The 24,784-nt window shown below is 35.9% G+C and overlaps 1 protein-coding gene across 2 annotated transcripts in view; it reads right to left on the bottom strand.

Moving 5' to 3' along the window:
- Positions 1–24,784, bottom strand: part of LOC111148777 (echinoderm microtubule associated protein like 5) — a 177,961-nt gene that overhangs the window by 105,500 nt on the left and 47,677 nt on the right. For both annotated transcript variants that reach the window (XM_022505578.1, XM_022505577.1), the window contains exons 8-10: positions 11,480–11,617; positions 3,987–4,243; positions 2,657–2,869 (exon numbers count right to left, since the gene is read on the bottom strand). In XM_022505578.1, coding sequence (XP_022361286.1) covers positions 2,657–2,869; positions 3,987–4,243; positions 11,480–11,617 — 608 coding nt within the window. The remainder of the gene's footprint in view (positions 1–2,656; positions 2,870–3,986; positions 4,244–11,479; positions 11,618–24,784) is intronic.

Below are 24,784 nucleotides of genomic sequence, written 5' to 3'. Positions count from 1 at the left end.
TTTCAGTGAATTTTCTTATCAAATCTAAAGAAAGATTTTTATCAAATATAAATTTTCATTTGTCAACAAGTGGAGAGAAAGTGTTGACAGCTAGTATGAGTGATGGAGATATTAGCTTACAACAACCCTGCCTTCACCTCTCCATCCTCCACCAAAGCCTATGTGCTGCTGCCTGGGAAGAGTCCGATTATTTGACAAATTACTGTTGAGAGCAAAATAACTTAGATAGAAAGAGGATAATAATGGGGGAAAAAGGAGAAGTAATGCTTTGGGCTAGGAATCAAGGGGGCTAAATATGGAAGAGGATCATTCTTATTCAGGTAATCTCATACATTTTGTGTCTGAATAACAATGATTCTACAATATAAGCTATTTCTATTATTTAACTTCCACATTTTGTAAGTGCTGCACTTCTTAGAATGCAATGGATATTACTTAAGTATCTATCATGAATTACTACAGTAAACACACTCTTTTCCCAAACTCCAGCTGGATCAATAATACAACTTAATGTGTGAAAGAATGTACATCATAACTAATGTAAAAGGTAATTTTTCTAGAAATACTGCTAACTTTATGCAAGTATGTGAATTCAATAAACACGGAATCTTTAAATATTTCTACTAATTCTTTAAAGATGCAGTAGTTCTATCCTATCTTCTGTTCTCCCAGTTACTTACACATAGTCTCAAGCTAACTCACAAATGCCTAGAAATAAAAACCCTTACATAAATAAATTTCTCACAATTATCTAACAAAAAGAAAAATAAGGAAAACAAATTATATTCTTGAAGCAGTGACTGAACAAGACTTATTTTTCTGAGACTTCAGTAAAATATTCCAATTCAGATTATTATACATTTTTTTTAAGATTTTATTTATTTATTTGACAGAGAGAGATCACAAGCAGGCAGAGACAGAGGAGGAAGCAGGCTCCCCGCTGAGAAGAGAGCCTGATGCGGGGCTCGATCCCAGGACTGAGATCATGACCTGAGCCGAAGGCAGTGGCTTAACCCACTGAGGCACCCAGGCGCCCCAAGATTATTATACATTTTAAAAATGAAATTACTGTGCAACAAAAATACTGTCAATAAACTACAGAACATAAAAACTATCAATAAAATCCCATTCATTTGATTAAGAATGCTTGGAAAATTATTTTTGTTTCTGCATAGAGCCAGTATATGAAACACTGAGTAGAAGCAATGTCTAAGATTAAGATCATCATGATTAACCTTACTGAATCTCACACACCTTAACTAAGCAAATCTCATTCTGAGTCATAATAAAATCTGTTGTGCCTCATGACTCTCATGTCCTGGCTATGGGATGCGATCCATAAAGAGGGTATTTTAATTATTAGAGACTTAACTAGCCTTTATTAACACACTTAACATTACTTATGGATGTAATTTCACACATACCTAGGAAGCTGACACCCTGCAAGCTGGAATCAACCACATGGTATTAGCTGGCAGTATCTGGAATTTACCATTTTATTATAAAGGCACAACAGAAATGCTAGCATAGACTTCTGGGAAAATTGGGCCCTTAAGTTTAACATCAGTGAACTACCTATTTAAATACAACTATTCCAGGGGTACCTGGGTGGCTCAATGGGTTAAAGCCTCCGCCTTCAGCTCAGGTCATGATCCCAGGATCCTGGGACAGAGCCCCCCAAGCAGATAGGCTCTCTGCTTGGCAGGGAGCCTGCTCCCCACCCCCAGCGCCTGTCTCTCTGCCTACTTGTGATCTCTGTCTGTCAAATAAATAAATAAAATCTTAAAGAAAAATACAACTATTCCAGATATTCCCATAATCACCTTTTACTGAAATGCATTTTTAACATTCATCCAAAAGTAAAAAATCATTACTACACTTGCTACACACGTTAATGCTCTAGGAATACACTCAGTGCTCCTAATCTAAAGCTCCATACTATAGGAGAGAATTCTTTGAAAACTGAATCTCAGGAAAAAATTGCTTTCCCTGAATAGGAAAAAAAAAATGCTTTAAAAAGGAAAAGAAAAAGAAAAAGGCTATGATGGGGGCGTGCCTGGCCTGCTCAGTTGAGCATGCAACTCTTGATCTCCGGGTCATGAGTTCAAGCCCCATTGGTAGGAAAAGTTTACCAAAAAATAAATAAATAAATAATAAAAATGTGTGTCAACTACCCTCAACAAACTAAAAAAAAAATTAAAAAGTAGTTTAAAAAAGTAGCTATGATGAAAATTACTTTGTGCCCTGCTTTTAATTTTTAGTTTCTAGAAAACTAATTTCCTGACACTAATTTTCTATTCATGTAATTATTTTAGTACTTGTGGACTTGTTATAAGTGGACTCAAATACTTTATGGAACAAGGCATGGGATAAATAAATAACTAATACAGCATTTCATTTAATTATTCCTAAGTCTATGAACAGAATGATTAATATCATTTAAGAAGACATCCAAGAAAAAAAGGTGATACATAAAATGTGCAGAAAATAACCAGTAAGACCCTTGTTTTTCTTACTCTGTTATACAAAATATACAAATTTCAAAACAATATATGTTAAGGATCTAAGCAAAAAACACACCTGTATATGAAAACCAACCAACGAACCAACAGGTTCCAAACTGTGACCTGAACTTGTATTTTGAAAGAAAAGATACCTTTTCTCAAACAAGGATATCGGAATAATTTTATAATTCCATAATCATCAGCTGTAACTAAAACTTGGCCAATATAATTTCCATCTACTGAATTTATGTCATTGATATCTGAATACTTGGGCCAAATTCCATTTACTTCAAGGCCTGAAACACATGTCCATGAAGCCCAATGAACACCTTTTATTTCTTCTTTGTTTGTCACTTCTTTTCCTCCTAAAAAAAAATCAGAGTCTTAATTAAGAAGTTATTTAATTTTTTCTCAAATAAACTGATAAATTATAAATATCTGATAAATTATACTGATAACATGATAAACTCCAAAATTTAAGTATCTTTCTAGTATAGTTAAAGGAGAGTATTAGGAATAGGTAGGGGAATATGGTAAGGAAAGAAGAAAGTTAAATGCAAGGAATTAAAAAAAAAAGCTACTACCAAAATTATACGGAGACACACACCGACTGGATTCTGATATAGCGCAGCAGGTTTAGTCATCTGGAGAATAAACAACCCTATCAAATTCATGCTAGATTAGTCACAATAGGGTAAGTTAGAACAAGTAAAAGCTATATAAAAGTGGCAAATCAGCTATTAAATAAGAAACCTAAGAAGATCTATAGTTGAGAAAAAAAGAAAACTGAAAAGGAGAAAGAAGGAAGGATGAGCAAGGAGTAATACATTCAAGAACAGGAATTTAGGATTCAGTCACTTTTCATTACAGATTATTAATGAAAAACTGTTGGGGAAATATATTAATTTAATTATGTACCTAGTCTTATTAAATAAGTTGCTGTAAAACAGTGACTAATTCATTAAGTATCATACTAAATGAAGTACTGAGAGACAATATTTTGATGGTTGCTTTTATTCTTTAAAAAAAATCTTTGATGGAAACTGCTTTCCAAATTTAGTTTGTTAGCTGTATTATGGATATTTGCAAAATTTATTTGAGGTAACCACGAAAAACCCCAGTTTGTATCAGACATTTTTAGCAATTATATTTAATTAGTTCCACCCATAAAAATGGCATTTTGACTTTCTAATATACACTAGGGCTTTACCAAATACTACTCACATAGCATGGAATTCAACATAAAGTAGATCTGTCTTAGATCCTCCAAGCAAAGTTTTAATTACCAAGGACTAAAATATAAAGGATTTCAATATAATAGGGCAGCCTTATACAAAAGATCACAATGCCTGAAATATTAGCTCAGATCTTCTTTAATTTCCTATAATCAAATGTATTTTATACTCTGCTTCTATTCAAATTCTAAAATTAATAGGCAATAAAAAATCTACAAATTATATACAATTTATTAGAAACTTTTACCTGGCGTTCTATAAAAAAGTCTTTTCCCATTTCCATCATTTGTCTGTAAATATCTACTGTCTGAGGACCAGTCCAGATGAGTGATGAAACTAATTGATCCAACACATTCCCCCAATTTTTTATAACGTTGAGCAACACCATAGATATCAACTGAGCTGTCATTACACCCAACAGCAAGGTAAGTTCCATCTGGTGAGTATTTTAACTCATGAATTGCCTCCTTCCTATCTTTAATATGTACAACTTCAGTCATATCTCTGTAAAGAAAAAATAATGATAACACATGAAATCAAGTCATTACAGAATTAGTTCAGTTTCAAATGTGCCTAAAATGGCTGGGAGGCTACAAGTATTTATAAATCACAAAGTAAATATACATGAGACAAATATTAATTCAGGAAAAATTACTTTTTCGACAGAAATATATGAGGACAACATATGCTGAAAGTAAGGGAAAATGCTGAATTTCGGTTACTTTTTTTTTTTTTTTTAAAGATTTTATTTATTTATTTGACAGAGATCACAAGTAGACAGAGAGGCAGGCAGAGAGAGAGAGGGAAGCAGGCTCCCTGCTGAGCAGAGAGCCCGATGTGGGACTCGATCCCAGGACCCTGAGATCATGACCTGAGCCGAAGGCAGCGGCTTAACCCACTGAGCCACCCAGGCACCCTCGGTTAATTACTTTAATGTAGTTTAAAGATTCATTCTAAATTTCCAGAGTCATAAAATAAAGGAGATACAGTCAATAGATTTTTATGATAAAGCTCCTTTAACTGAGTTTATGAAATATGCTTAATTATAAACAAATGATCTTCAAATAAATTTTTGTAATGGGACAAATGTACAAAATTATATTCAAGAGATAAAGAAAAAAGGAATTGACTTGTATTATTTAAGTAACACGTTTGAATGTTTATATAGCCACACTATTTTTATTTCAACCTCTTTGACCTTTTTTAATACAAATTCTTCCCAATCAGAGATTATGTCAACCAGTCAAGTTAAACACTTTTGTCACTGATGACTTATAACTGCATTTCCAAAATAATGTAGGTATTCATAAAAGTCATACAAATGGATAAACAATTTAATACCACTGAATTTCCAAAGTTGTTGGGAGTTGGTGGGGAAGAGGAGAAGAGGGAGGCAGTGAAGGAGAAGGGGCAGGAGGAAGTAAGAATTCCTATTTCCACTTAGTGCCAAGAATTTTTTCCATTTAAATTTTGCATTACCCACCTGAAATGTTCGATGTAGGTAATTTTTTTTAGAAGTTTAAATGGATATATCTCAATTTTTAAGGTTTCTAAGTGAACAATTTAAAGCAATCAAACTCAATTTTTTTTCCCAGTAACACCTACTAACAACTGTGTTTTAGTTACATGGGATATAAAGATGAGCTCATCTTCTGTGAGATGGATAGAAAGTAGTATTGTACTTTAAAACTGATAAAATGTTGTGACTGCTCAAAAGGTATGCAGGAAATTCTATAAGAAATACTGAAAAAGGATTTAGACCAGACTAAAAGCAAGAGGGGACCAAGGAAGAATGACATCTATATTTTGAACATAAAACCCGAGGGTTTGGCTAAGAATAAAACTTTTGGAAAGGTTTTCCAGGAAGAAGACACAGCATGGACATGTGCACGTTTAAGGCACATTTGGAGAATGGTAGATATTACAATGTGGATATAAGACTAAGTGGGAAAAGTAGTGACTTGATGGGGTTGAAGAGAAAAACTATAGACAATGTGTGACAGATGTGACATGTTGCCAAGGAATTTGGGTTTTACCCTGGTGTTAAAGAGATGAAAATCAGCCTCTTAACTAAATAGAAGGGGATAAAAACAAGACAAATGAAGAAAAACCTTTTTCAAAAAAAAGTTTTCCTAGTCAATACCACTGTTGCCTCAAGCCCTGTGACTCACAAGGTTCTCGACCTAAGCACAGACTTGTGTAGCTACTTCTACCTTTCCCAGTGACCCCCCCTTCACATTTTAATAAAGTCCACACATCTGATTTCCCTTTCTCCATATTTATCCATCCACCTATCCATCCATATCTACAAAGAACAAGATTTTTAAGAAAACATCTAAGGCACTATTTGATAGCTTTTACTTTTTATGCTTTCTTTACTGAAGATTTTATCATTCTAATCTTGTTCACAAACGTTAACCTAAATGTTCCCTAAAAATTCTTCAGAACTATTTTTTTATATATAGCCTTTTTGCTAGACATTTAATTGCTCCCAAGTAATGAGAGAAATAAGTGTGGTTTAAGTCCTTGTTCACCAACACACACACACAGGTATGCATGCACATGTGAACATATACCACAATTCTGATGGGCTCTTTTGTAGTATGTATTATGCTACTACATCAACATTACGAGTTGTGACTACCTTCTCTAATGAGGAAGTGTGAAAAACTTATAGGAAAGAAGACTATTTGATGAAAGTGTATTATTTTTTTAAAATTCTCAAGTCTTCTGGAAAACTGCTATGTGAATTCTATGGTTTCTTTAGGAAAGAGAGGGAGGCAGGCCAAAGCCTGGGAATATTCATATATTAGCAATTTGTAACACATCACAGAAGTGAAAGCACAGTGTTGATTACAGCACAGAACAGGAAGACAGTTCCTAGCTGGGAGAGTTAGGGGAGACAGACCAAAAGAAGTAGAATTTAAATTTCATTCTAAGGACTTAATGAGATTTAGCTTAGGAGAGGCCAGGAACTGGGAGGTGAAGGGACCACCTTCCAGCAGAGATGTAAGTGAAAGAGCTGGTAGCAACACAAAGTACTGAAGCTCTGCCTGTTGTCAATGAAGTGTAGCTGTACTGACAACAAGCAAAGACGCTAGAGTGTGAGATGAGTCTGATGAGAGAAGCTGAGGGAAAAATCATAAAGGCCTCACAAATCTTAAGATTTTTGGCCTTAATCTGTGAGTTTATGTTAGGGTAGGATGAATCAATTATGTCACTTGTGTGATTTGACAGTAATAGACTGAAGTAGCGTTAACAGTAGGATTAAGACTAATTAGAAGGCTCCGGACGCCTGGGTGGCTCAGTGGATTAAAGCCTCTGCCTTCAGCTCGGGTCATGATCTCAGGGTCCTGAGATCGAGCCCCGCATCAGGCTCTCTGCTCAGCGGGGAGCCTGCTTCCCCCTCTCCCTCTGCCTGCCTCTCTGCCTACTTGTGATCTCTGTCAAATAAATAAATAAAATCTAAAAAAAAAAAAAAAGAAAGACTAATTAGAAGGCTATTACAGATGGTGGGTATTCAGACTTCAGAAAAAAGTGAAATGATTTAAAATATAGAGTATATTATAATCTATACTATTATACTATAAAATATATAGTCTATGTTGAAGATATTATAATTCTAATCTTACAAACATCAATTAAAGTGTTTTGAAAATCAGGCAAGTAAAATCAACAGAATGTGATGGATTGGACATGGTGGGTTAGAGAGAGAGGTAACAACCATAATTCCTAGGTTTCTGATTGGTACAAGAAAGGAATGGGGCCCACAGACAGAAGATCAGCCCAGGAGGGAGGATCATAAGTACAGTTTTGGAAATGCTGAACTGCAGATGCCTTTGAGACATCCAAGTGATGTTAAACAACTGGATATACACAACTGGAGTTCAGTGGAGAGATCAGGGCCAGAACTATGTATCTGGGACCATCAGGCTATGAGTGGTAACTGAAGCTGGAGGCAGGATGAGATTACCTAGGGAGAAAACCGAACAGACAGCTCAGGTCTGAGCTTTGAGGTCCTCCAATACTTACTGGTAGGCAGAAGATAAATTAGCCTATAAAGAAAATGGAAGCAGAAGTAGGCTGAAAAGTGAAAGAGAACAAATATCCAAAGCCTGGGAAGAGAATGCTCTGAGCAGGAGCAAGTGGTTCAGGAGGTTAAATAGTGCTGAGAATCAAGCTAGACGAAACGTGGAAAATGCTGCCGGCTTTGGTGACGGTACTATTAGCAAGAATTTTTCAATGTAAAGATGAAGGCAAAAGCTATACTGCACTGTGGGTATTAAGTCAGTAATTGGAAGAAAACAGTAAATTACATAGTTTTGGGGGGATTTCACTGTGAAAGAGTAGAAATGTGATATAATTAGAGGGGATTTAGGTTTGAGGTAAGCATTTAAGACAGGATATACTTGAGGATGTCTTTTAATTTATTTATTTTATTTAATATTTATTTGAGAGAGAGCATACACCCAAGTGAGTGTGGGGGGGAGGTAGGAAGAGGGAGAGAGAGAATCTCAAGCCAACTCCCCACTGAGTGCAGAGCCCAACAAGGGGCTTGATCCCAGAACCCCAAGATCATGACCTGAGCCAAAATCAAGAGTTGGATGTTCAACTGACAGAGCCACCCAGGCGCCCTACTTGAGCATGTTTTGATAGTGTTCCTTCAGGGGAGGGCTACAGAGAGACAAAAGTTTTGATGTGGAAAAATAATGGAGATATACAAAGTTACTTTTTAAAGCCAGGAAACAATTTTGGGACTTAATTATTCCCAAGAAATGGAACAGACAAAATATAAGTGGGTAGAAAAAAGTTTTTAAATGAAATGCGTGATTACTTAGGGAAAAAGTCTCCTAATCCTTTTGTAGCTGATGTAATGTGGTAGTGACACTGTCAGAAAGAGACAAATGGCTAGCTGCTAACAGAATATAAAATGAAAATGCTTTTATAACTAAAGTCTATCTCATACTCTTCAGGAAACCTTATTCTATCCTCAGGAAATTTGTTAATTGAGCTTATCAAGTTCTTCCACTTAAGTCTTCCTACCTACTCATGAGAATGAATGAGTGACTCTAAGGAGTTTGGGGTGGATAACACCATGCCACCCACTATAAGTCAAATTTTACATATATGAATCTTTTTTTTTTTTTAAGATTTTATTTATTTATTTGTCAGAAAGAGAGAGAGAGAGAGAGTGAGCGAGCACAGGCAGACGGAGTGGCAGGCAGAGGGAGAAGCAGGCTCCCCACAGAACAAGGAGCCCGATGTGAGACTCGATCCCAGGACGCTGGGATCATGACCTGAGCCGAAGGCAGCTGCTTAAACAACTGAGCCACCCAGGCGTCCCTACATATATGAATCTTTTAATTTGAAAAATATTTGCATTTTTTCATTTGACTCCATGATATGTTTAACATAAAACTGGTAACATTTTTTATCAAAAGGAAGAGAGATGTTCTAGAAGTTATGTGACTCTGTGCTGGCACATCATCTTGTATCCCAAATTGAGAATTAGTGTGTTAGATCTGAATTTATTCTATGTTCCTCCAATCATAACATAAATACTGCTATACTTATGAAGTCTGCTTCATTATATGGCGAATATGTACGGCAAACCAAGAAGAAACAGTGACCAGGTAAATCTAGGATTAAGAATATTTTGTGAGGTAAACTTATGTGGTTAAACTACAAAGGCATTAATAGCTATAATCACCATTCCAATGGTCCTGTCAGCAATGTTGGACTCAGTTGCTGAAATAATGACTTATTAGAGATAAGAACTTATTTGCCCAGTTACTTGCACACAATAATTGAAAGGGCAAATAAATGTACAATTAACAAAAATAATTACTATTTTTAGTGCATAGGAGCTATATGAGAAGAACTCTTAGGTGTTTTACAAGCATCTTAAATTCTTGTTGCACAAAAATGTAATGTACTTAATGCCACCGAATTTTTTTAAAAGATTTTATTTATTTATTTGACAGAGAGATCACAAGAAGGCAGAGAGGCAGGCAGAGAGAGAGAGAGAGGAGCAGGCTCCCCGCTGAGCAGAGAGCCTCAATCCCAGGACCCTGAGATCATGACCTGAGCCTAAGGCAGAGGCTTTAACCCACGGAGCCACCCAGGTGCCCCAATGACACTGAATTTTGAAAGATGGTTAAAATGATAAATTTTGTATTACATATATATTATTACAATTAAAAAATTAGTGCAAAAGAAAAATATCAGCTTATCTCATTATAAAAACCTGTCCCAGAAAGAAAGTCAGCAACTAGAGAAACTCAGAGGCTCAAGAGAACATGATGTATCTGAAGAAGCAAAAGATGTTTTACACAGTTGAGAGGAAAAGAGTAAGGCAGAAAGAAACAGGCAGGGAGATGGGCACTACTGGCTACGTTAAGGATTATGAAATTCAAACTAGGGAGAGTGTCAAGCTTTTACCATATTTTAGAAAGAGGAGGGATGCAAACAAATTTGTTTTAAAAGGCATCGCTATTAACTGTAGAGTAAAAAAAGTCTTGAGGGACGCAAAACAGGAGTTAAGGAAACTAGCTGCGACGCTATCCACCAATCCAGTTAGGAGATGGCAGAAGTCTATACAAGAGTACAATGTTGAAAATGGGAGGAAGCAGATTATTTTATGTTTTTATTTTTTTAAAGATTTTATTTATTTATTTGACAGACAGAGATCACAAGTAGGCAGAGGCGCAGGCAGAGAGAGAGGAGGAAGCAGGCTCCCCGCTGAGCAGAGAGCCGGATGAGGGGCTTGATCCCAGGACCCTGGGATCATGACCTGAGCCGAAGGCAGAGGCTTTAACCCACTGAGCCACCCAGGTGCCCCTGAAGCAGATTAATTTAAAAGCTACTTGGGAAGTAGATCATCCAGAACTCTGTGATTAACTAGATAAGAGAATTAATGGTTTCTGGATTGGGCAACTGAAAAGGTCCTACCATTCCCTAAGCTAGAGAAGAAGAATTTCATAAATACATATGCTTGTGAACGCACATGGATTTACATCAAAATTTGCTTTTGTTTTTAAGAGAGAGGGCGTGATAGTTGGGGTGGGGGGGTAGTCAAGGGAGAGAGAGACTCTTAAGCAGGCTCTATGCCCAATAGGGCATCTGATCTCACAACGCTGAGATCATGACCTGAGCGGAAATCAAGAGTCAGGTGCATAACCAAGTGAGCCATTCAGGCATCCCCACAGCAAAGTTTTTAATAGCTATATAGAATTCAATAGAATGCACTGTACCTATAATTCAACATGAGATGAGGACTGCTTTAACAAATTTGTTTAGCTCTTCTAATTATGCAAACAAACGAGAAAAGATGGAGGCATATTTTTTTTCAAAGAATAAAGCTGCAAATAACAAAAAACCTTTCACCCATTTTTAATGGCCTCAAGGTCACTACCACCCCCTTCCACCAATGGCAGAGAAACATTACTAAAAGTCCATACTACCAAGGAATGGAGGTCAACGCCCAAATGCATAGCTCAAAATTTTAGCCATTAATCCACTAAGCATTCTTAAGCCCCCAAGCCAAGGTTTTTGAGTTAACAATTTTCCAACAAAGTCATTTTTTATATATTTAGTATTTAGTAAAACTAATATCTGAAATATATATATGTGTGTATATATGTTAAGATGAAAGGAGAGTGAAAATGAAATAGGTAAAAACAATGAGTATTGCAAATTATCACTTAACAGAAATTTACTGTTTCTATACCAATACCATACCTTACTCTAAGTACAGTGAATGAGCCATCCTTCATTCCAAGGGCAAGATGGATTCCATCTACATTTACAGCTGCACAACGAATTGGTTCTTCCATATTACACCTTGCTATCAGTGCATGATCTACTAGGCTCCATATCCTGTAACATTTAATTAAAATAAAAGCATATTAACTAATGTATGCTTAAAAATGATAAACTCTATGAAAAGATTTTTGTTAAAATAATCATCTAAGAAAATAATATAAACATATTTTAACTATATACTTTCTGGCTAGGAATTTTAATCTATGAGAAAAGGAATACTATTCATACTTTGAAAGACAAGAGTTTATAAAATCTATTTTTTTTTTTAAGATTTATTTATTCGAGAGAGAGAAAAAGAGTGTGAGTGGGGAGAGGAAGAGAGGGATAGAATTCCAAGCAGACTCCCAGCTGAGTGGGAAGCCCAAGATGGGGCTTGATTCCACGACCCATGAGATCATGACCTGAGCCAAAACTAAGAGTCGGACTCCTAACTGATTGAGCCACCCAGTTGCCCCTAGAATCTTTTATTCTTAAAACAGTGTAATGACATCAGTTTTTTCCAATCATTTATTTTAGGTGGATGATTTCTACCCTGATCAAAGGGGATATACATATACATATACTATATGTAGTGTGTGTGTGTATATGTATATAGTGTTATATGGTATATACTATATATTTATATATAGCCTTTTAATTTAAAAGTAACACTTAAGACTATGCAAATTCAGTTTGTTCCACACACTGTTAGAAATCTGTAACAGAAAGTAGAAAATGCCGATTGAAAATTAAGAGTTATACTTTTAAATAACCCAAAGGACAAAGAAAAAAATTAATGAAAATTAATATTTTGAAGTCATAATAAAAAATGTCATATCAAAACTTGTGGAATTCAGGGGCGCCTGGGTGGCTCAGTGGGTTAAAGCCTCTGCCTTCGGCTCAGGTCATGATTCCAGGGTTCTGGGATCGAGCCCTACATCAGGCTCTCTGCTCAGCAGGGAGCCTGCTTCCTCCTCTGTGCCTGCTTCTCTGCCTACTTGTGATCTCTGTCAAATAAATAAAATCTTAAAAAAAAAAAAAACTTGTGGAATTCAGCTGAAATAGTACTTAGGAGGAAATTTAAATACAGATAATATAAAAACAAATGCTTCATCTTAATGAACAGATATCTACCCCAAGAGGTTAAGAAAAGATTGGCAAAACTAGATTTTCAAATGTTTTTATAGCAGTCTCTTTTTTAAAAAATTATTTTTATGAACATATAATGTATTATTAGCCCCAGGGGTACAGGTCTGTGAGTCATCAGGCTTATACATTTCGCTGCACTCACCATAGCACATACCCTCCCCAATGTCCATCACCCAGCCACCCTATCCCTACTCCCCACCCCCCAGCAACCCTCAGTTTGTTTTGTGAGATTAAGAATCTCTTATGGTTTGTCTCCCTCCCGATCCCATCTTGTTACATTTTTTTCCTTCGCTACCCCCCATAACCCTCTGCCCTGCCTCTCAAATTCCTATCAGAGAGACCATATAATTGTCTTTCTCTGATTGACTTATTTCGCTCAGCATAATACCCTCTAATTCCATCCATGTGGTTGCAAATGGCAAGATTTCATTTTGATGGCTGCATAGTATTCGTGTGTGTGTGTGTGTGTGTGTATACACACATCTTTATCCTTTCATCTGTTGATGGACATCTAGGTTCTTTTCATAGTTTGGCTACTGTGGACATTGCTACAGCAGTATCTTTTTAAAAAAAATTTTATTTGTTGATTTTTCCTGGGAAAAATGATTTTGTATATTGTGTTTATAGCTAGGAAATTTGTCAAATTATCTTTTAAAAATTTTTTTTCTTTTGATTTTCTACATATACAATTACCTCAGCAAATGAATTGGTTCTTCCTTTCCAATCCAAGTATCTCTATATAAATGTATTATAAATATATATTTAGCCTTACTGTACTGACAAAGACTTCCATAGTTAAATAAAATGGTGACAAATACAATGGGGAAAGTGGATATCACTGTTTTTTTCCTGATTCCAAAGGAAAACTTTCTATATTTCAACAATAAATATATTTACCAAAGACTTTAATGCTCTACCGCAGGGGTCAGCAAAGCATAGCCTATGGCCAAACGGGAACCACTACTTGTCTCTGTACAGTTTGGAAAGCTAAGAACGGTTTTTACATTTTTAAATGGTTGAAAAAAATAACATTTTGAGACATGAGAGACTTATAGGAAATTCAAATTTCAGCGTCCGTAAATCCGGTTTCATGGAAACACAGCCACACTTTTTGTTTACACATTATCTATGGCTGCTTTCATACTACAGAGGCAAAGTACAGTTGTTGAAAAGCTATGGCAAACTGTGCAACAACCCTATCACTTTGCACCGCTTCTTTCAAGCACTAAATATTGTAGGGGCACAACTGATAGAATTTCAAATTCTAGGTGTGCTAATCACATACACATATTGTGTCAAAACGAAAAGAAAAAGAGAAAAGTAAACTTCAAATTTTGCATTTTTAAGGCATAGTGGAGTATAAATGATAGTTACTGAATGAGAGAGTAAAGCACTGTATTTCTTATGCAATGACAGTATAGTTGCCCTAAAAATTACAGATATAGATGAACATTACTAGACTAAGCACTCCTTGCAATATCTCTTGCAAGAAAGCAATGATCAGAAAAGTTAGAATTTAAAAATTAAAATGAGATGTCAACAAAAGTAAGTTTCTAAGTGGCATGTTAGCTAAACAAGGAAAGCTCCTTATTGGTAATGGATTAACTATATCATTTTAAATTGCAGTGGCTAAAAAATGTGTCCAGAGAAAATAAATTTAAGATTATTAGCCTTTAAAGTGAGAACAGTTTCTCAAAAAGTTGAGGGTTTGGGGAAAACCACCAACAGTTAATTAAACAAGATAAATAATGTTGAGTGGTTTCCTTGGATTGTAATGAGTCAACAGATGTTACCAGTATTACTCAGTTGTTTATTCAAGGAGTCCATGCCAAGTTTGAAGTGATGAAGAATTAGCTTCTATGACTAGTTGGTGTGGAATAACTATAGCCTAGAACGTTTCCAAAGACGTAAGTGAGAAAGAACTAAACTAATACAGTGTAGGGTGGAATTAGATGGTGTTGAAAAACATGGATAGAAAAAAATGGCCTAGGCAAACAAAAACTGAAAAAATGTAAGGTGTTTAAAAAGCCTATGATTATTCATTGTATTATTCTTCAGCAAGTATTTTGAAGAAAAACAAAACAAAACATAAAACTGAATGTTTACGAACTAATAATGTTAATGATGAACTTCATTTGATTTGGGGGATATAACCATTGTTAGTTCTGAAGTTGTGTCAGGAATAGAAGTTCAAAAACCTGACTTGCTGTACCACACAGCAGTTAATGGCTTAAAAGTGGTAAAGTTTTATTGTGCTTTGCTGATCTCAAAGTCAAGAATGAAATTCTTCTGAACCATAACTGCCCTTAACAACTAGTAGCTTTGGAACTTAGCTTTCATGCATGTTTGATATTGTGTCTTAATGAATTCAATCTAAAACTATTAGACAAAAGCAGCACTTACATGTAAAACTTACACTGTGGTAGTCATCTGGACAAGAACTAATGCTGTTTTTTTTTTTTTTTTTTTTTTTTTTTTTTTAAATTTATCCATTTGACAGAGAGAGAAAGAGCGCACATGTAGGGGGAGCAGCATGCAGAGGGAGAGGGAGAAGCAGCCTGAGGCAGCACTTGATCCCAGGATCCTGGGATCATGATGCTGGCCCAAGGCAGACCCAGGTGCCCCAGAACTAATGCTGTTTAAATAACATAATCAAGCAGTTTTACACTACTCTTCCAGTGCTACTAAAACTTGAAATAAGATTTCTATTCCCACACAAATTTGCAGGGTATTATTTTTTTCAGAGCCCAATGTTCTAGTAGAGTGTGCTGACCTACTCTCCGTGGATGGGCCCTGGATCTTGACATCTGCCCCCTTGCCCTAGAAGAAAGCCACAAACAAAGCCCAAGTTTACTCAAAGGAAGAAAAATGCCCCCACGGCAAAGTGGCATTGGCCCACTGGTGCTCCTAAATTCCCATTTTCTTTCACAATTTGGCTAGTAGATCATTAATATCTTGACTGTTCTTTGAAGATTTTACATTTTAACCAGCATTTTTAGTTGTTTTTAATGTGAATTCCTTCCAAATTACTTGCCCACCAAAAGCAGAAACAGAAGTCTAATGAATTACTTTTCAAAAGATCAGTTGCCTTTTTTTCAACAGCTATGCAGCAACTGGTAATAGCAGTTCTCCTAAAACGAAGTATAAAATAGTTCCTAGCAAACCATATGGGTTAAGTATGGCCCCACACTAAATTTCCAGGTGGACACAGAACTATGGCATCTCCCATCCCCATAAAACTGAGTAGCACAATGACAGAACAGAACACAGCATGACTGATTAACATATCATTTTAAAAATCAGTGTTATCTGGAAAGAATTAGGTTGTATCCCACCTCATTTCTTGAAGTAAATTAAAAAAAAAATAAAGCCATTAGGATACAGAAGCATATATTAAAAACTTTTTTTTAACTTTGCAGAAGATGTTTGATAGAAAGCTCAGAAGTCATAAAAGAAAATATTAAGTTCATAAAACAAAATAACAGCAAAAAAGTTTTGTGTGGCAAAAAGCAATGAAAGAAAGAAAGAAAAAGAAAGAAATTGGTGAAAATTATTTGCAACTTACATCAGAAAGTTAATATCCATAACACAAAAAACCTGCTAAAAACAAAGGAGGAAATAATCTATAACCCTACAAAAAATGGCAAGAAATGTGAATAGATCATATAAAGCATTCCAGGGAGCCAACTATGTTTTAAACTAGTAAATGGCAAAGAAACACTTTCCTGTTTTCCTGTACAAACTTCACCTAGAATAAGCAAATGGTTGATGAAGAGAAATTCTTTTTATAGGAATATGACAGCTAACAAATGAATATGAGTGAAGTTAAAATACCACTATATGAAACTCTTAATAAAAGATCTAGGTCACGGGCTCTTGACAGGAGCCCCCAAAGGGGGCTAAAAATTAGTTCTCAGAAATGAAAATTAGTTCTCAGGAATGAAAAATTTAAATATTATAATGGTTTGTAACTCTCTCTTGGGCCATAGTACAAAAACAGATATGTACTTTTTTTGTGGTGAGCTATATCATTTACTTGAAATTTCATGTGAAGGGGATGTGATTTGGGAAAAAATTATCTAAAAATTCTCATTAGAAAAACAATAATAATAAAAAAGGTTAAGAAACACTCATCTAGATAATAACCATCAACAGCTGCTAATATGATTTAAAAAAGAGATTACATGTTAGATATCATCAAACAGAGATGCACATTACCATCAGGAAATATTCTTTTTTTTTTTTTTTTAAGATTTTTATTTATTTATTTGACAGAGAGATCACAAGCAGGCAGAGAGGCAGGCAGAGAGAGAGGAGGAAGCAGGCTCCCCTAGAGAGCAGAGAGCCCGATGCGGGGCTCGATCCCTGGACCCTGAGACCATGACCCGAGCCGAAGGCAGCGGCTTAACCCACTGAGCCACCCAGGCGCCCCAACCATCAGGAAATATTCTTGGTGAAAATTCTTAACTGCATCTCATCAAATCTCTAGGTCTACTTATCAGTTTATACAATACAGGGAAGAGAGAATGTATTAAAATAAATGGAGGTGCAACTAGCCAAATCCAGAATGTGGGGAACTCTGGAGGACGAATACTTAGTTTCTTCAACAACAAAATTATAAAAAAAAATAAGGGGGTAAGGAGGAAGGAAGCTACAGAATACAAGATTTAAAAGACACATCAACAACTGCTGTTGTTGACACATTCTTTGGAGTGTAACTCAAAGAAGCCAAAGGAATGCTGTGTGAAAACAGTACTGTGGTGATATTTAAAGTTACCTTTTACACAAAACATTTACAGATGAAATGGTGAAAAAAAAAATGACAAAGTGTATAAAATATCTAAACACATATAACTGACCAGCAGTTCTTAAAATTTAGTGTACATCACCTCCACTTGGAAGACTTATCAAACCACGAATTGATGAATTTCTGATACTTGGTCCTGGATAACGCATGAGCATTTGCATTTCTTACAAAGAATATTGATGCTGCTGGTCCGGGAACCACACTGAGAACCACTATCATAGACAATGTGCTAATTTGTATAAAATGTAGACAAATATTAGATATTTTAAAGTAATTAGAGAAAGAACAAGGAACTAACAGAAAACAGCAAAAGAGCTTCACCAGACAGATCAGAGAAAAGGAAATACAAATGTCCTCTAACCATATGTAAACATACTCAACACACCTCAAAAGGAGAGAAAAGCACGTTTTCACAATATAACAGGAAATCACTTTTTAATAGATTTTATTTATTCAAGAGAGAGATTGGTATGTGAATGAGTTTGTAGTCATGATTTTACTCTGTATATGTACGTCAGAACATTATGGTATAGGCCACATTATGTTGTACACTTTAAACATATATAGTTGTTACTAAAAAATAAAAGAAAAAAGTAAAAATTTGATAAGTACCAAGGAAAAAGTGAAATTAATTTGAATATGTCCAAAATATTATCAATTAATACATCAATATAAAATTATATCAATAGAAATAAATAAATAAAAATTATCAAGGATATAGTTTACATTTTTTTTTTCCATGCCGATTCTTCACTTACCACACACCTCATTTCAGATGAGCCACATTTTAGGTGCTCATGTGGCCAGTGGCTATTGTGCTGGACAAAGCAGAACTATACTATTGGGAGCTATACCATTTACTTAATGTATTTCATGCCCACTACATATTTTTACATCACTTTTAAATGGATCCATTTTTTTAAAAAATTTTTTAAAGATTTTATTTATTTATTTGACAGAGACACAGCAAGAGAGGGAACACAAGCAGGGGGAGTGGGAGAAGCAGGCTTCCCACCAAGCAGAGAACCCAATGCAGGGCTTGATCATGACCTGAGCCAAAGGCAGACACTTAACGACTGAGCCACCCAGGTGCCCCAGGAAATCACTTCTTACCTTTTGGGGTAATAATCAGGGCTGCCAAGGGTATGGGAAAATAGGCACTGTTATGCATTGCTGATAGGTATATAAATTGTTATTACCTTTCTATAAGGAATTATCTATCAAAATTTAAAATGCATATATTATTTGAATACTCAGAAGTTACCAAAGAGATATGCACATTTACACATGTATACAATAGCACAGATAAAAGAATATTCATTGTAAGCATTGTATTTAATAGCATAAAACTGGAAAAACCTGAAGTCTCATCAATAATGGACTAGGAAGATAGTAGAATATGAGAATTCTGAGGTCACTTCCTGCCATGTATACCTGGAAGCAAGAGCTACATATAATGCAAGTCACTCTGAAAACAACCTTAAGATGAGCAGAACAGATCAACTACAGCCAACAACACAAAGAAGCAGCCAAAATGAGAAGGGCTGGAGGACAAGAGATGTGGTCAGATACCACAGCCCCAGCATAAGGACCCACAAGCAGGAGGAATATTGCACATATGAAGGTCCACCCTGAGGAGCAAGGGGATCAACCCCCACATCAGGTACCCTAGGCCCTAGGTACCTACACTGTAAAGATGAGCTCCTGTAATGTCTGGCTTTGAAAATAAGCGGGGCTTAACTCCAACAGCTTTGAAAATCAGCAAGACTTAACTCCAGAAGAACCAGAGAGTTACTGGGACTCAAGACAGCTCTTAAAGGGACCAGCACACTTTATCACTTGGTCAGAGACCCAGTAAAGCAGCAGTAGTTTGCAAAGTCTCTCCAAAAGAGATTAACTTTAGGGTGCATGTTGGAGGGGCAGGAATCTGTAGGAGTTTTCTCTGGTAATGGAAGTACTAGCAGGTACCATTCTCTTGCCCTCCTTAAGCCTAGCTGACATTCTATATTTATCTTGCTAGTACTACTTGTCTTTAAGTGGTCTTGCCCTATGGACCCACCTCACCCAACCTACCCGCCCTGGCAAATGCCTCTCCAAATTGACTCCCACTCCACCACACCTGATGAACAGCCTCAGTCAGGGCTGATGTCTCCCCAAAGCGACAACCACCCTGCCACACGTGGCAGCCTAGGCCAGACAAGTGCCCCTCCAAAATGATTCTTGCACCAGGAAAGGGGGCCAGCCCCACCCACCAGCATTCCCACATCAGTTGTGGCCCAATCATAAGAGGTTGCACACAGCCCACACAGGGGATATGCCTGGGGCACCTGGTTCTGGTAACCAGGGGAGATTACACTACTGGGCTCTGCAGGACACCTTGTACTTAAGGCCACTGTGTAGACCAGGAAATGTAGATGAACTACCTAATATATAAACACAGGGAGTCAGATAAAGTGAGACAAAGGAATAGGAATATGTGCCAAATGAAAGAACGAGACAAAACCTCAGAAAAAGAACAAAATGGAAGAAAACAATCTTCCTGACAGAGTGTTCAAACTAATGGCCGTAAAGATGAGCACCAGACTGGATGAACTTATTGAGAACGTCAACAAGGAGAAAATATAAAGAAAAAACAACAAGAGCTGAAGAATACAGTAACTGAAACAAAACAAAACAAAACAAACAAACAAAACCCAAACCTAAAGGAAAGCAAGAGCAGATCAGAGGATGCAGAAGAAAGGATCAATAATCTGGAAGATCAGTAATCTGGGTCATGGAAACCACCCAAGCTGAAAAGCAAAAAATGAAAAAAAGATTTTGAAAAAAATGAAGATAGGTTAAGGACCCCTGCAACATCAAGCATACTAACATCTGCATTACAGGGGTCCCAAAAGGAGAAGAAAGAGAGTAAAGGGCAGAAGTCTTGTTTGAAATAATAGTTGAAAACTCCTTTAACCCAAGTAAAAAAACAGACATCCAGGTCAAGGAAGCAGAGAGAGTCCCAGACAAGTTGAACCCAAGAAGTCTATACCAAGACATATAATAATTAAAATGGTAAAAGTTAAAACAAGAGAGAATCTTAAAAGCAGTAAGAGAAAACCAACTAGTTAAATACAGGAGAAACCCCATAAGGAAATTAGTTGACTTTTCAGCAGAAACTTTGCAGGCCAGAAGAGAATGGCACAATACATTCAAAGTGTTGAAAGGAAGAAACCTAAAGCCAAGAATATCTACCAGGCAAGATTATTATTCAGAACTGAAGAGAGAAAGAGTTACCCAGACAAATGAAAGTTAAAGGAGTTCATTACCACTAAGCCAGCCTTACAAGAAAGGTTAAGGGACTTCTTTAAGCAGAAAAGACCATGACCGGACAAATATTATGAAACAAAAAATTTTCACTGGTAAAAGCAAACACAAAATAAAGGTAGAATACCAATCATTTATAAAGCTAATAATAGGGTTAAAAGATAAAAGTAGTAAAATCAATTATATCTACAAAAATTAGGTAAGGGACATATAGAATATACAGATGTAAAATACAACATCATACACAAAATACAAAAGGGGAAATAAATATGAAGTGCTTTTATTTATTTGTTTCTTAAGTAGGCTCCACACCCAGCCTAGAGCCCAACTTGGGGCTTGACCTCACAACCCTGAGATCAAGACCTGAGCTGACACTGAGCCTGACGTTAATCAACTGAACCATCCAAGCACACCTGTAGTGCTTTTAGAATAGGTTCAAACTTAAGTGGCCCCCAACTTAATATACAGTGCTATATATTAAGACACTATATTCAAACCTCATGGTAACCATAAACCAAAACCTATAATAGATACACAAAAGATAACAAAAAAAGGAATCTAAGCATAACACTAAAGAAAGTTATCAAACCACATGCGAAGAGAGCCAAAGAAAAAGAGAACAGAGAAGAACTAAAAACAACCAGAAAACAACTAACAAAATGGCAATAAATACATACCTATGAATAATTGTTTTAATTTTTATTTTAATTTTTATTTTCATTTCAGTGTAGTTAACACACAGTGTTGTATTTGCTTCAGGTGCACAATATAGTGATTCAACAATTCCATATATTACTCAGTGCTCATCCAAGGTAACTGTACTCTTAATCCCATTCACCTATTTCACCCATTCCCCCCATCCACCTCCCCTCTGGTAACCATATGTTCTCTATAGTTAAGAGTCTATTTTTGGTTTGTCTTTTTTTTTTTTCCTTCACTTTGTTAATTTCTTTTTTCTTAAATTCCACATACGAGTGAAAGCACATGGTATCTTTCTCTGATTGGCTTATTTTGTTTAGCATTATAATCTATAGATCCATCCATGTTGTTGCAAATAGCAGTCTCATTTTTTATGGCTGAATAATATTCTATTGTATGTACATACCACTTCTTATCCATTCATCTATTGATGTACACACTCAGGTTGCTTCCATAACTTGCCCATTGTAAATAATGTGACAATAATAACAAAGGAGTGCACATATCCCCATAAATTAGTGTTTTTTTAATTCTTTGGGTAAATACCCAGCAGTACCAATTACTAGATAGTAGGGTCATTTATTTTTTTCAGGAACCTCCACATTGTTTTCCACAGTAGCAGCAGCAGTTTGCATTCCCAGTGCACAAGGGTTCCTATTTCTCCACATCCTTGTCAACACTTGTTTCTTTTATTTTAGCCATTCTGACAGCTGTGAGATGATATCTCATTGTGGTTTTCATTTATGTTGCCCTGATGATGAGTGATGTTGAGCATCTTTTTCATGTGTCTGTTGGCCACCTAGATGTCTTCTTTGGAGAAATGTCTGTTCACATCTGTTGCCTATTTTTTAACTGCCTTATTTTTTTCCTTGATGAGTTGTAGGATTTCTTTATATATATTAGATACTAGTCCTTTAATGGATGTGTCATTTGCAGATATCTTCTCCCACTCAGTAGGTTGTCTTTTAGTTTTTTTCGTTGTTTCCTTTGCTGTGCAGAAGCTCTTTATTTTTATATAGTTACAATAGCTTATTTTTGCTTTTGTTTCCCTTGCCTCAGGAGACATATCTAGAAAGATGTTGTGGCCAATATTAGAGAAATTACTGCCTGCACTCTCTTCTAGGATTTTTATAGTTTCAGGTCTTACATTTAGGTCTTTAACCTATTTTTGTTTCTGTGTGTGGTATAAGAAAGCAGTTTCATTATTTTACATGTCACTGTCCAGTTTTCCCATCACCATTTGTTGAAGAGACTTTTTTCCCATAGTATATTCTTGCCTCCTTGATTAAAGATAAATTGATCATATAACTGAGGGTTTATTTTTGGGCTTTCTATTCTGTTCCATTGATGTATGTGTCTATTTTTGTGCCAGGAACATACTGTATTGATTCCTATGGATTTACAATATAACTTGAAGTCCAGAATTGTGATAGCTCCAGTTTTTTCTTTTTCAAGATTGCTTTGGCTATTTGGGTTCTTCTGTGGTTCCATAAAAATTTTAGGATTATTTATGCTAATTCTGTGAAAAATGCTGTTGTTATCTATATAGGGGCTGCATTAAATCTGTAGATTAGTTTGGGTAGTATAAACATTTTAACAATATTGTTCCTCTAATCAATAAGCATGGAATGTCTTTCCATTTCTTTGTGTCACCTTCAATTTCTTTTATCCAAGTTTTATAGTTTTCAGAGTAGCAGTCACTCACCTCTTTGGTTAAGATTATTCCTTTTATTGTTTTTGGTACAATTGTAAATGGGGTCGTTTTCTTAATTTCTGTTTCTGTTGTTGTAATATTAGTGCAAAAGATTTCTGTATGCTGATTTTGTAAACTTCCTGTATTCACTAATCAGTTCACTAGCAGTTTTCTTGTAGAGTAATTACAATTTTCTATATATAATATCACGTCATCTGTGAAGAGTGAAAGTTTTACTTCTTCCTTACCAATATGGATCCCTTATTCCTTTCTCTTGTGTGATTCCTGTCTAGGACTTCCAGTTCTATGTTGAATAAAAGTGGTGAGTGTGAACATCCTTGTCTTGTTCCTGACCTTAGGGGAAAAGCTCTGTTTTTCCCCAATGAGTATGATGTTAGCTTGGGTTTTTCATATATGGTCTTTATTATGTTGAAGTATGTTCCCTCTAAGCCCACTCTGAGAGTTTCCATCATGAATAGATATTCTACTTTGTCAAAAGCTTTTTCTGTATCTATTAAAATAGATGCAGATCTTCTTTTATCCTGTTATTGATGTGATTTATCACATTGATTTGCAAATACGGAATCACCCTTGCAACCCAGGAATAAACCCCACCTATGGTGAATGATTTTTTTAAATGTATTATTGGATTTGGAATACTAATATTTTATTCAGGATTATCACACCTGTGTTCATCAGAGATACTGCCCTGTTTATGGACTCTTTACATGGTTTTGGTACAAGGGTAATGCTGGCCTCACTGAATGAATTTGGAAGTTTTCTTTCCTGTAGTACTTTTTTGGAAAAGTTTGAGAAGAATAGGCATTAACTCTTCTTTAAGTGTTTAATGAATTCACCTGTGAAACCTCTGGACTTTGGTTTGTTGGGTATTTTTGGATTACTGATTCAATCTCACTGCCGTGATCAGTCTGCTCAAATTTTCTATTTCTTCTGTTTCAGTTTTGGTAAGTTTCATGTTTCCAGGAATTTATCCATTTCTTCTATATTGTTCAGTTTGTTGGCATATTATTTTTCATACTATTCTCTTATAATCTTTCTCATTTCTGTGGTGTCTGTTTTTACCTCTCCTCTTTCATTTCTGACGTTGAGTCCTTTTTTTTTTTTTTTTTTTTTTTTGATGAGTCTGGCTGGAGGTTTATCAATTGTTAATTTTTTTTAAGATTTTATTTGCCAGACAGAGATCACAAGTAGGCAGTGTGGCAGGCAGAGAAAGAGGGGAGGGGGGAAGCAGGCTCCCTGCTGAGCAGAGAGCCAGATGTGGGGCTCAATCCAGGACCCTGGGATCATGACCGGAGCTGAAGGCAGAGGTTTTAACCCTCTGAGCTACCCAGGTGCCCCTCAATTTTGTTAATTTTTTCAAAGAACCAGCTCCTGGTTTCATTGATCCATTCTATTGTTTATTTAGTTTCTGTATCATTATTTCTGCTCTAATCTTTGTCATTTCCTTATTTTTGCTAGATTTGGGTTGTATTTTTCTCTAACTCCTTTAGGAGTACGGGTAGATTGATTGAGTCTTTTCTTGCTTCTTGAGGTAGGCCTATGTTGTTATAAACGTCCCTCTTAAAAC

Source organism: Enhydra lutris, unplaced genomic scaffold (assembly GCF_002288905.1).
Source record: "Enhydra lutris kenyoni isolate GAN:26980312 unplaced genomic scaffold, ASM228890v2 scaffoldscaffold20, whole genome shotgun sequence".
Taxonomy (NCBI): Eukaryota; Metazoa; Chordata; class Mammalia; order Carnivora; family Mustelidae; genus Enhydra; species Enhydra lutris.
This window is presented reverse-complemented; position numbering and strand designations above follow the sequence as displayed.